The sequence below is a fragment of the Artibeus jamaicensis genome, unplaced genomic scaffold, assembly GCF_021234435.1.
Source record: "Artibeus jamaicensis isolate MK-2021 breed Jamaican fruit bat unplaced genomic scaffold, CSHL_Jam_final scaffold_1964, whole genome shotgun sequence".
Taxonomy (NCBI): Eukaryota; Metazoa; Chordata; class Mammalia; order Chiroptera; family Phyllostomidae; genus Artibeus; species Artibeus jamaicensis.
The window spans coordinates 17,952,052-17,964,133 of record NW_026522030.1 but is presented as its reverse complement, the minus strand read 5'-3'; the positions used below and the strand labels follow the sequence as shown (position 1 = coordinate 17,964,133).

The 12,082-nt window shown below is 51.7% G+C and overlaps 1 protein-coding gene across 1 annotated transcript in view; it reads left to right on the top strand.

The window, feature by feature from the left end:
- Positions 1-5,293, top strand: part of GALNT12 (polypeptide N-acetylgalactosaminyltransferase 12) — a 28,678-nt gene extending 23,385 nt beyond the window's left edge. The window contains exons 8-10 of the mRNA XM_037140788.2: positions 532-645; positions 2,460-2,606; positions 4,859-5,293. Coding sequence (XP_036996683.2) covers positions 532-645; positions 2,460-2,606; positions 4,859-4,999 — 402 coding nt within the window. The 3' untranslated portion in view covers positions 5,000-5,293. The remainder of the gene's footprint in view (positions 1-531; positions 646-2,459; positions 2,607-4,858) is intronic.
- Positions 5,294-12,082: the final 6,789 nt, after the last annotated feature.

The following is a 12,082-nucleotide window of genomic DNA, read 5'->3' as shown; positions in this document are numbered from 1 at the left end:
CAGAGAGCACCGGGCTTGGAGTCAGAGTCCTGGATTTGAGACTCAGGTATCCCCACTTGTCCAGGTACCCCGGGCAGCTCGCTGGCTTTTGGTATTATGCTGTCACTATTCTAGTCTAGAGTGGTGGACTTGTGACCCGGGGAATGCTGAGCCTCTAGATAGGGGTGTCCTTTGCTGACGCTGTGGCAGGAGCTCTGTGGTGTACCTGTGAGGCGACATCCCAGCCGCGTCCCGCCCAGCGCAGTGATAAGGCTGCACTCACGAGCAGCGAGGAGGCATCGGGCTTTCAGGCCCTAACCAGTCGGTCTCGTTGATGCCCAGGTTTCCCATCTGAGAGCGGGGGTTGCGATTCCCGCCCATGGGGTAGGGCAGGAAGGCACTTTCAAAGCCAGAGATGTACGGGCCCTTGCCATGGAGTCCAGGTCCTGAGGCAGGCCCGTCTCTCACCCCATTTTGCTCCCTGGGAGCCTTGGGTGACCTCCGTCATTGCGTCCAAATCTGGACCAAAACGCCACCTTGTGTTTTGTTCAGCTCCAGAACACTGGACTGAAAGGTTACTGCTTCGACTACAACCCTCCCAGCGAGCACGACCTCACGGGGCACCAGGTCCTCCTGTACCAGTGTCACGGGATGGGGCAGAACCAGGTGGGTGCGTGCTGTTCCCTGGGCCTGGCAGGTGTGTGTGTGGGGGCTGCTGGAGGTTCTTCGATCCGGGGGTCATCGGTGTGGGCCCCGAGAGGGGAAAATGAGGGCCGGTGAACGTGTTTTTAAAAATTAATGTTTGCTATTTTTTCTATTATAAAAGTAACACATGCTCATTACAGAACATTTGGGAAATCTAAGAAGAAGAAGTGAATAGCAAAGGACAGCACCCAAAGCAGCCACCGTTACAATTAAGACATGCTTGCTTCCCATGTTGGTTTCCACGCACGGCCTTCGGATACGTGCTTTAAATGCTTGTTATCCAACGTCTGTGTGTTTTCTCTTCCATGTTGCCATTTACTTCATCCTACTTTGCTTGTATTACTAGACATCCTGTGAGAATGTCATTCCTAATGGCCACTTGTACCTTTGTGTGGTTATGTTACTGTTCAGTAACCGAGTCCCTGCCTCCCTGTTTTTGTGCATGTCAGTAACCCTGCTGCTAACACCTTTGGTTAGGGGAAAAAAAAGAAAGGAAACAAACAACAGATCCGGATTTGGGATGGCCTCCTTCGAATCGATTCTTCACCGCAGTCCTAGGTTTTGAAGGAGATGCCACACTGCAGATCAGGGCTCCACTGGTTACCTCGGCGGGGGCCCTGGGCGGATTTGTTAAGTGCTGTCCTCCAGGGTGGGCATGGGGGCAAGGCCTGGATGGTCTGAGGACCAGAACCGGACCCCAGCCCAGGAAAGCAGACGGACCCACCAGGGCGGGGCCGGCGGAGGGGTCAGGAGAGGAGGGGAGGGTTGGTTCCGGACCTTCAAAGCCTGACTGTCCTAGGTGGTATCAGACACTAGAGATGAAAAAGTGGGGATTCAGGTTTTCTTCCAACCCGGGACTCCCACAATTCCACTTGAATGTGAAGCCCCCTTGGGGTCCATAGCCAACTTTCATAACTCAGACCCCGACAGCCTTAAGTTACTCAGGTTCTCCAGCGCTTTTTAGAACAGTGCTCCTCAACGGCGGTCCTCCCAGAGGTGACAGCAGCATCACCCAAGAGCTTAGAAATGCAGATTCTTAGGCCCGCCCCTCTGGAGTCCCAGTCTGTTGTTTCAGCCAGCTTCCTGGGAGTGTCCTCTGAGAGGCACTGCTCCGTGAGACTGGAGAAGAGCCAGCCACCTGCGTCAGAACCTCCTGGAAGGGAGGCAGTGGGCGGTGTGGGTGGGCAGCTGAGTGTCTGGTTAAAAATGTGAAAACATAGCCCCCTGGGGTCTCAGACTGAAGGAGTCCACATCCCACCCTGGGCGGGTCGGAATCAGCATTTTCCTGGTCACACTAGAGGAGATCATTGCCCTGAAGAGCCCAGCCCTCCCATCAGCAGTCCCATTGTCTGCTTGAGCACAGCACTGTACAGTTTCCAAGGCCCGGTCGCACTTGTTGTTCTTCGGAGGGGGGAGGCCGAAAGGACTGAAGAAAAGGAGAGGTGCCCGCACTGGGCAGCTGTGCATTTTCTTCCCCGCTAGTCAGCACTGGCACAGGGTGGGCTTAGGCTCTGGGGGCGTGAGGAGCCCAGGCACCTGCAAGTCAGACCTGACAAAGGGCCCCTCCATCCCCACTTGGTGAGCACCACACTGGGCTGCGTGGAGTGCCAGGGGACACGCAGGAGGCTGACTGATCAGACAGGCTCGTGTTCCTGGGTGAGGGGAGAGTGGGGGACCCTGACTCCCACACTCTTGTGACCCCCAGCTCTCATCCAGCAGTTCTCCGCTTTCCCCCTCAGAGGGTGACTGATGCCTGGTGGCTTCTCTGATTTTAGTTTTTTGAGTATACGTCCCAGAATGAAATTCGCTACAACACCCGCCAGCCGGAGGCCTGCATAGCCGTGGAGGCAGGAGCAGACACTCTGGTCATGCATCTCTGCGAGGAACGGGCCCCGGAGGACCAGAAGTTCATCCTGCAGGGGGTGAGTGAGCTGTCTCCTCCATCCTTGCTGCCGTCTGTGGGTGGCAGAGGGAAACGTAGAGGTCAGGTCCGCTCTCCGGGGCAGTCCTGGTGAGTCCGTGTAGGAGACCGGGAGTGTCACAGCCACCCTGAGCCCGTGGCCCCACGGTTAGAGTCCCAGTGTCCGGTGTCAGCTGTGCTTTCCCTCTCCCTTCACTGTGGACTCCCCCCAGTCTCTCCATCTGCCTCCACCTTGAGCTGCAGCAGCTGAAATGGGAAGAGGACCTGTCACAGACATGTTCTGAGATGCAACGGGGTTTAAACAAGCAAAACCAGTCGCCAGCGTGTGAGGATGGTGGGTTAGATCCAGGTAGAAGTCGCTGCACTTCTCTCAGCCTCCTTTTTCCTGGCTCTAAAACAGGGGCGGGCAGAGCAGCCTCGTCTTAACTGTAGTGAGGATTTGATGAATGGCCTGGAATGTATATGTTCAGTGGAAGCTGGGGAGCTCTATCGAGAGGATTTGTTACTTGCAGTGGAGTCAACAAGATCTCTCGGAGGGAGGTGGCTGTCCATCAGGATAGTCACCGAGAAGGGACTGCGTGTTAGTTCAGGCATGGAGGCTGCGAGCGCCACCCTATTCGCGGTGAGCCTGGGATGCGACTCATAAATCCGTCATATCCTTTGACTCACAAAAAAGTACTTGAAGAAATAAAGCCAAAGAAAGTAATTCGAAAGAAGAAAATTAGTTCTCTTTTATCTCTATGGGAAGTTGTCATTCCCAGCCTGGCCCCAGGGGTGGAAAGATTTATTGTGACTGCTTATAAATAGGTTAATTCCAAGAATGAATAGAAGTTGGAGTGTGGTTTCCTGTAGGAAATGTTATGATTAGCAACGTAATTTGCAGGCTCCTTGGAAAAGCCGTGTACCGTAGTTAGTATTGTCTATTTTGTGTAAAAAAATGAGGGAAGTATTTCTGCAAACCCCAATGTCTGTGACCCCCCAGTTTGAACTCTCCCTTCTTTCTTTCTACTGGAAGCCATTCTAAGCCCTCAAAGAATAGCAATGCAAGATAGAGATGATAAAATTGGTTTGAAATGTCATTAAAATTTTATCTTAAATTTCAGTGACCATTTCAGGAAAAGTCCGTCTCTTCAGAAGGCTGGGAGGAGGGCTGCTTTGTTTAGTTACAGGCAAGTCTCAGAGATGTTGCAGGTCCTGTTCCAGATCACCACGATAAAGCCAGTTTTGCAAGGCGGGGAGTCATGTTAATTTTCTGTTTTCTCAGTGCCTGTAAAAGTGATGTTTACCCTATATTAAGTGTGCGGTAGCATTATGTCTAAAAGACAATGTCCATACCATAGTTTTACAAATACTTCATTGCCAAAAGATGCCAACTGTCCCCTGAGCCTTCAGTAAGTCGTGATTTTTTTGCTGGCGGAGGCTCTTGCCTTCAATTTGTAAAAATATATTATCTGCAAAGTGTGGTAAAGCGAAGCACAGGAAAGTGAGGAAGGCCTGGGTTTACCTTCACATTATTCTGAGGGCAACTTGAGAGCACTTTTTAGGGTTTTCAGGGTTAACCCTGGGAGACTATTTCGCAACAAATTTTATTTCTCAGGTCACTTCTCACCCTGGAATGGGGAGGCCGCTGTTCTGCCCATGCGTGGCTGGACCACGATTGAGTTCCTTGGGGCGCCCTGCAGCTTTCAACAGAGGGAGTTGGGAGAGGAGCCAAAGAGAAACTCCAGGGCTGGGGGAGGGGCTGCTGCGGTTAACTCAGCACAGTTTGGGGAAAGAGGAGAAGGGGGGCGGCATTAAAGAGGATCGTGGCCTTTCGGAGTTTGGGAATTGGCAGGGTCTTGGAACCCACTTCCGCTCTGGTGACTTGCTGGTCTGTAGCTGAGCTGGGACTGAAGCCAATTTTCCTGACTCTCCATTTTAATACATCAGAGAGAGATCCCCAGGGATGAAATTAACTGACCTAAGTGGAAGAGATTCATAAAGGGTCTTTGGTCTTGGCTTCCCTAAAGGAAAAGCAGTGGGGATGAGACAGTGTCCGACGATCCCTAGAGCAGCCAGCAGGTGGCACCATTGGCCCTCTCTGTGCCCCTGACAGTCCTGGATGGCCTTCCAACCTGCAGACCCTGCTCAGCCAATAATTCTGAAATGATAAAGTCACCCTGGGCCCTTAAGAACACAGGTTAAGGAGAAAGAGACTTGCCGAGGGATGGCCTGTAATTCTCTTGACCAAGCAGTGTCTGTTATCTTTTGCAGGATGGCACTTTACTTCACATGCAATCCAGAAAATGTGTTCAGGCCGAGAGGATGGCTGTCGGCGACGGTTTTGTGCCGCTCCTACGGGACTGTGCCAACTCGGAGCATCAGAAATGGTTCTTTAAAGAACGCGTGTCATAGAGTGTCACTGTACCCAGGAGACCAGCAGAGGAGATGGGGGGCCCCTGGATTCAGCGCAGCGGAGACTCAGCTACGTGCAGGGGCAGACCCACTGAAACCGGGCTGCCCTGTTTTCACAGGGAAATCACTGTGCAATGTGTGAAGGGGATGCGGGCGTGGTGAGGGTGTCAGTGAGCTTTGTACTGATTCTGAAAACTTTAAAATTGTTCCCAAATACTCTATTTTTCACAGGATCACAAAATGTTAACGTTTGGTTGTCAGAGAATTAAAAACCTTCAACTATTTTTCTATCAAGAGGTAGTCTTCTACTGTCGTGTATTTTAATTCTCCCCAGCAGAAAAGTACATGTTTTCTGCAAGGTTTTCCAGCACAAAGGTGTTTGCGTGTGTGGACGTTAGACTCTTGGTCGCGTACTTGGATTAAACTGGTGATGCCTCGGATGCCTCAGACTTTTCTCCCTGTGGACTGATGGATGGCGGGAGTGCCGTGCCGGTTCCTTCAGGTCGCCGAGATAACCCAGGTTTGTTTAATAAAGTGTGATTTGATTCCACGTTGCTGCCTTGGTCAAACCTGCAGTTAAAATTTGTGTTGGCCAGAGAAAACCCGTCAAAGCGCAGAGCTCAAAGGAGCAACTCAGTGCCGGTGTACACCGGTTACACCGATTACACCAATACAGACGCCCACCGCACGGAGCGTGCTTCCACTCCACCTCCTGGTGGTGTGTTGGTGCGGTGGGCTGCTTTTGGTAGTTACCACGGGGGCTTGAAAACGTTTTTTATGTCATTTTTAGTGTTTATCACACATTCATGTCAGGGAGAAATTTAATGGTCTCTGCGAAGCTCCAGTCTCAAGTTTGTTCGTTAATAATATCTGGTCATTTAAATCGTTTTTTGCCTCGGCAGCAGCAGCTGTGCAGGTTTCTCAGCGATTCCGGTTTGCGGGAGATCCCACATCCTCTCCTGAGATCTTGTCAGGGTGATGAAGTCGGTGTAAGCGATTTAAATGCATGGGGGAGGGCGCTGCGGGTCTTTGTGTTCACAGCCAGCCAGGTGTGAGCAGTGAAGACACACGCGCAGTAGATTAAAAAACTCTCAACTTGTGTCTCAGGCTCTTGGGCCCCTCATTATGCACATTCCCCTCTTAGAGGGTCCCTGTTCATAATTACCCAGGAAAAACCCCAGCCGGTCTGGCTTGGGTCAGTCTGCGGTATTTCCACCACTCTGAACTTCAGCTTCTTCATCTGCAGAATGGGAATAATGAAGCCAAGCTTGCGGGACAGGTGCCGTGTTTTGCCGGGTACAGTGTGCTCCTGTGTGTAATGCACATCTGTGTTTCTGACCCAAGCTCTCAGGAAAAAGTTTTAACTTTTAATTCAATTATGTATTTATTTATATTTAGATACTTGTTTTTTATATTATAAAGGAATTTCAGCATTTATTTTTGAATATGTTATAGTACAGGAAAGTTTATGTAACAAATAATTATGAAGCACGAGAACAGATACAAGTTATGTCCAGCAATACCCATGTACAATGTGCATCCTTTTCCCTCAAAAATTTGGGCAAAAAAAATGCATTATACACGGCAAAATATGGTGTTAGGATAAACAGAGCAAGGTGACGGCTTGGCCTCGTACCTGACATAGAGTGTGGGTTTGTTAAATTTGTTTTCACAAATGCACTTTATAAGATACGACACTGCTAACTTTGGTAGGTGTTTATTCAAAAATAAATATTAAATAATTTAGTGATTTTGTGTTTATGGGATTAAGTAGTTCCTGAGCAGACAGGCACATCGTCTGGACCCTCCGGCACAGCGCGGTTCCCTCGTAAACGTGCAGCAGGGCCGTGGTCCCCCCCAGTCCCCTGCAGGTGACCTGTAAAGCAGGCGAGGTGCCTGCCCAGCCTGTCCTGCCTCCTCCCGCCCTTTCTGCGCTGCCAGGCCGAGCTCCAAGATGGGGGGTCATCCCCTCCCCGGTGTGGGAAGATGGTTCAGGCAGACAAAAGGTGAAGGCCGACCGAATCTCTGCTGCGTGTGTGCGGGGAGGCCGCAGGTGCGCTTCTGTGGGCGTTGGCTGAGCATCACGGTGACACCTGTGCGTGGGAAGTGGCCGGTCTGACTCCTGACGTCAGCATATTGTATTTGCAGTAATTTTTAGAGTGGGGGAAAAAAACAATAAAAATAATATTTTGGGGGTGTCAAGGGAAATATTTTCAGAGACTGGGAGGCAATTTGCAATATTTTGAAGCTTTCCCCTCACTGATGGGTGAGGGGGCCGAGCCTGGCAGGACCCCACCTGCCCACGGGAAGGTGTGAACCGGCCCTCAGTTCTGGTCATCAGTGCGATCATTATGACAACTGCAGGTGCCTTTGAAACTCAGGTTCAGGGGTGCCCGTGCCTGTCATCAGACGCCCACTTACCATTTGAGAGGATTCCTTTTTGAAAACGTGTGTAAAGCTTCCTGTGTGTTAGTTGGGGATGATTTGTTTTATTTATATGGCTCAATCCCAGATTTATTTATGGCTTGAGTGCATATTAAAACTTAAATTTTCTGCACCGACTACCTTCCTTTTTCTCAGACTGGCGTAATGCTTTTCACACTCTCACGTGTGTGGAATCACCTGGCGTTTTGTTTAAAAGGCGGATTCGGCTTCAGGAGCTCCAGCTCGGGGCTCGGGACCCTGCGTCTCTCACAAGCTGCCGTCTGGCACCATCGCTGCTGGTCTGAGGACGGTATTTTGAGTAGCGAGACATTCAGGGGAGAGAAGAAAGCTCCTGCTTGGCTGGCGGCTAGTGTCTTGCTCTCACACACGCACACCAGAGGGTGTTGTCCCCGCAGGAAACAGGACCGCGCTGCAGTTGAGGCCAAGTCCGTTGGTCAAAAAGAATCTCCAAACCGTAGGCCCACGGGGTGCAGGCCCGAAGGTGCCCAGAGATCATGGTCTGCCCAGTGTGGCCGATGGGGGACGGAGGCCCCACAGCCAGTCAGGGACGCGTCCTCCGACGATGACCGCTCATCCCAGGTGGTGCTCAGTGTTCTGAATTTGGCCTGGGTGTGACCTTTTTCTTAAAGTGCTCAGTGGGCACTCTTTTTAAAGATTGTGTCTTCGACCATGGACTTTGCTTTATTGCAGTAAATTACAAAATAAAATAACTAATTTTATTTTGCTAAGTAACTAACTTAGCAAAAAGTTCTAAAGACCGTGCCCATGGCGGTTGCATCGTAGCCACAAGGTTAGCCTAACGGGTCGGGCGGCACCGGCCTCGTGGGTGAGGTTGGATGCGCCACAGGCCCAAGTCCTCCCACTTACACTCGACTTTAGTTTTGCTGTGGGGTGCACCGTTCGACCCTGTAAGGCAGGGGTGTCGGGCTCGTGTTCACCGGGGGCCACATCAGCCTCGCAGTTGCCTTGCAGGCCAAATGTAATTGTAGGACTGTGTACACGTAACTAGTCCTTAACGAGGGGCAAGGAGCTCCGTGCTGCCTCGGGGTAGAAACTAGGTGCTGGTTCTGGTAAAACAAGGTGGAGGCCTGGACTTGGCCTGAGAGCCTTGTGTTTGCCACCTGTGCTCTAAGGTCAGCTGTGGGAGAAGTGCTGGGTCCCGTTTGCAGTTGCTGATGACCCTAATGCTAATCATTCCATGAATTAGGCACTGCTCTAAGCACTTCAGGTAAATGAGCTAATTTAATTCTCAGCTGCAGTGATTTAATTCTTGAAGACAAGACACTGATGCTCAGAGAAGGCAGGGTCATATGGCTCATCAGTGGCTGTGCTGGGATTCGAACCCAGAGAGTCTCGCTCCAGAGCTCACTGGTAACTGCTCTGTCCTCCTGCCTCCAGGGAGGGAGGGAGGTGACTAGCCCCAGTCACACACTCACAAACCGTGACCCCGGGTCCTCCCTTCACTCTCGGCCCAGTTACGCCACACTGCCAGTTACGCAGGAGAACTGGGGAGCCTGCCCTGCTTGGAGAGCACGGGAGGTCCCAGCAGGCTCACGTCTGGGCAAGCACATCTCTTTCAAAAGTGCCGAGGCTGGGAGCACTGTGGGGACAGCCCTGGGGGCTCCGACCGCTCCTTTAGACACGGGTGTTGGGGCGCAGTTCCAACGAGTTGCCCTCTTTCTCTTTCACGGGGGGCGGGACGGGGCGGGCGGGTTGGGAGGGTGTTTCTTCAATCTCCCTTTCGAAACCCGAAACCCTCGTGGGGAAGCCGGGGAGGCTCCCGACCCGCGGCCGCAGTCGCTCCGTCCAGCTCTTACCCCTCCTCAGAGTGCTTCCGCCCCTCGGGACCGGCCGTGCTGTCCCATCGGCCGTGTCATGATTCCTCCCGGAATTTTGAACCTTCTTTTACAAGGCAAGGGTCAGTGGGACTGATTGCTCATCAGAACTTGAGCTGGTTATTTCGGGATCCTAAAAAGAAATCGCCAGATGGGTGTGCCTATGGGGCAGCTCCGGTCATTAACTCCAGAGCAATTGCAAAGCACCACTGGACCCTAATTGCCAACTGTTACCAAAGGAAGCAAATTATCGGGTTCCAGAATGTGAAGGGACTTTAAAGTCGAGGACTCAGCTCCCTCCTCATGCAGGAATCCCTCCTTGTCCCCAGCACGTGGTCAGCTGACCCTGGCTTGCCCATTGCTAGTCAGGGCTACTGCTCCCTTTCCCGGCCATCCTGTCCTGTCCTCAGATGGCTTCGTACAAAGCTCAACCCCCTTGACCTGGAGCTTCCCTCACTGCTCTGGGGGCCCCTCACAGGCCGCCCGGCTGGTTCGTTCTCTCTGCCGCTCAGAGAGCCAGCGAGGGGCCTTCTGCTCCTGAACCTGCTCTGCTGCAGGCTGGCCAGCCCGGGTTCTCCACTCCATCCGCACAGCAGGTGGTTTTCACGGGTGTTCTGGGAGGGCAGGCTACATAGATGTTTGCGTTAAATCTGCTATGTTTAACCAAAGGCCAAGACTCTGTTTTCCATCCTGCAGGGCACCCAGGCTCACTCCGGTTTGCCCAGGGCAGTAAAACGGCCTCAGTAGGCTATCTGGTGGTGTGTGTGTGTGTGTCCACAAGAGTGAGGGGGTGTAAGAGAACCTTTATTTTCCATAGGAGGAAGTCAACAATAATGGTCCAAAACTGAAAAGTCATGAGAAAGCAGGGCTAATGATTTTCGAAATATGGAGGCAAATGCTGGGAGACCAGCTGGAAATGCTGGGAGTGGAGGCCTCTGGGGAGCCAGACCGAGTGGGGGGGGTGGGGAGGGGCTGGGGGGCCCCTGGGGAGGTGTGGGGGCGGGGCCAGGGGGCAGGGGACTGCTCGCTTTAGTGTCAGCCTTGAGTATTACTAGGCTTTTTGAGCTAAGTATGTGTCCTTAAGCTAAAGTACATTTGGTAAAAATTATCTTTAAAAATTCTCCTAAATGGAGTCTTGAGTTCAAACTCTTGTTAGTAGGGAAATAATTAAGGGCCTGGGTTTGGCTTTATTTGTCAGAATACATCGAAAAGAGGTAGGATTTTGTAGGAGGGTGGACCTGGATATAGATTCCCTTTGGTCACTTGCTAGCTGTGTGACTTTGGGCAAGTTACTTAACCTCTCTGAGCCACAATTTCCTATCAGTAAAACAGACCATGCTAGTACTTAACTTCAAGAGGGCGGTGAGGATTAAATGTATGAAGTGGGCAAAGCTGGGAGCACAGAACATTCAGCCTGAAGAGGTGCTCAGGTCATTGACTGACCAGAGAGTCTGAGGTGCTCCCCCCCTCCACCCAGGAATATCCTGGGGACTATAACAGCCTCAGAAGCCACAGGGCTATGTTCTGGATTCTGTGCTGCCTGGGCCAGAGCAAGCAAACAAAGAAAGTTCTGGAGGTTTCCCCAGTCCTCCTCCTCCCTCAGCAGGGAAGCTAATTTTTTAACTATTCCCTCAGAATTAGTTCATCCCTGGGAAAACTTTGAACCCAAGAGCTGCAAGAAGTTTTCAGGGTCATTTCAGTCCAATCTTTTCTCTGTCAAGAGAGGGGAAGGGGGCCCTGGGCCCCTTCATCCTCTGTGCCTGGGGGTCAGACACGACCCCAGACATGAAGTGGGAGCTTCGGATGCCTCTCAAAACCCCAGCGGCCACAGGACCCCGAGGACTCAGGGAGTTTGTCCTGAAGTGGACTGGGCTCAGCTCACTCCTTTTGGAACCAGAAGCTAAAGGGAAATAAACTGCCTTTTCTGGGTAAAATTCTAGACAATTCTGGGAACTTGCGCGCAGAACGAATTGATTTATGGGGACCCAGCTGTGCAGAACTGTACAAAACAGGGATCGGAGAAGATACACTCCAGATGTGGCTTCATTAAAGGCAGGGGTGCACCACTGGGGTTAAAAGGCTTCTGAGGTTCGCTGGTCCACGGAGGCTTTGAGAAAGTGTGGCCAAGGGCCTGTGGTTTCCAGCTGCTGAGTCTGAGCTGGAGAGCAGCTTCAGAACTAGCTCATTCCACCCAACTCTTAAACTACGGAAGGGGACCCTGCGGCTCAGAGAGGGAAGGGGCTTACCCGGCATCACACAGCAACAGGACTCGAGGCTGGGACCAGAACCCACACCTGCTGCTGCCAGTTCCAACATCTGTCCCATCACCTGCCTTGACCGCTTACCCCTGCCTTCTCAAATCCAACTCAAGGCTGTTTTCTTAATTAAAAGTTGAGGGGGACCTGGCTGAAAGACCCCCTCCCCGCCTCATGGGCTCCTGAGACCCTTAGTGACATCTCCCATGGGAGCAGTGGTCCCTGCACTCCCAGAACTGAACTCAGTGGTACTTTGTCAGGTGCCTATTCTCTGTCCCCCAAGGGCGAGGTCAGGTATGGCCCAAGAGAGGGCAGGGGGACACCCTTCTGCTGCATTACCTCTGTCGGAAACGGATTTCAGTTGTGAGAGTTCTAAAAATGAGCTTGGTAGGTCTCCGACTACAACGTTCCTGACATATGCCTTTTTTTTTCTTTAACACTTTTTATTTTCCAGATTGCTCAAAACAAAATGCTCAGCTGAAAGGTTAGTTGAAAAAGCACACAAGAATATGCAGAAATCACTAAAGTTCTCACGACCCAAAGAGAGC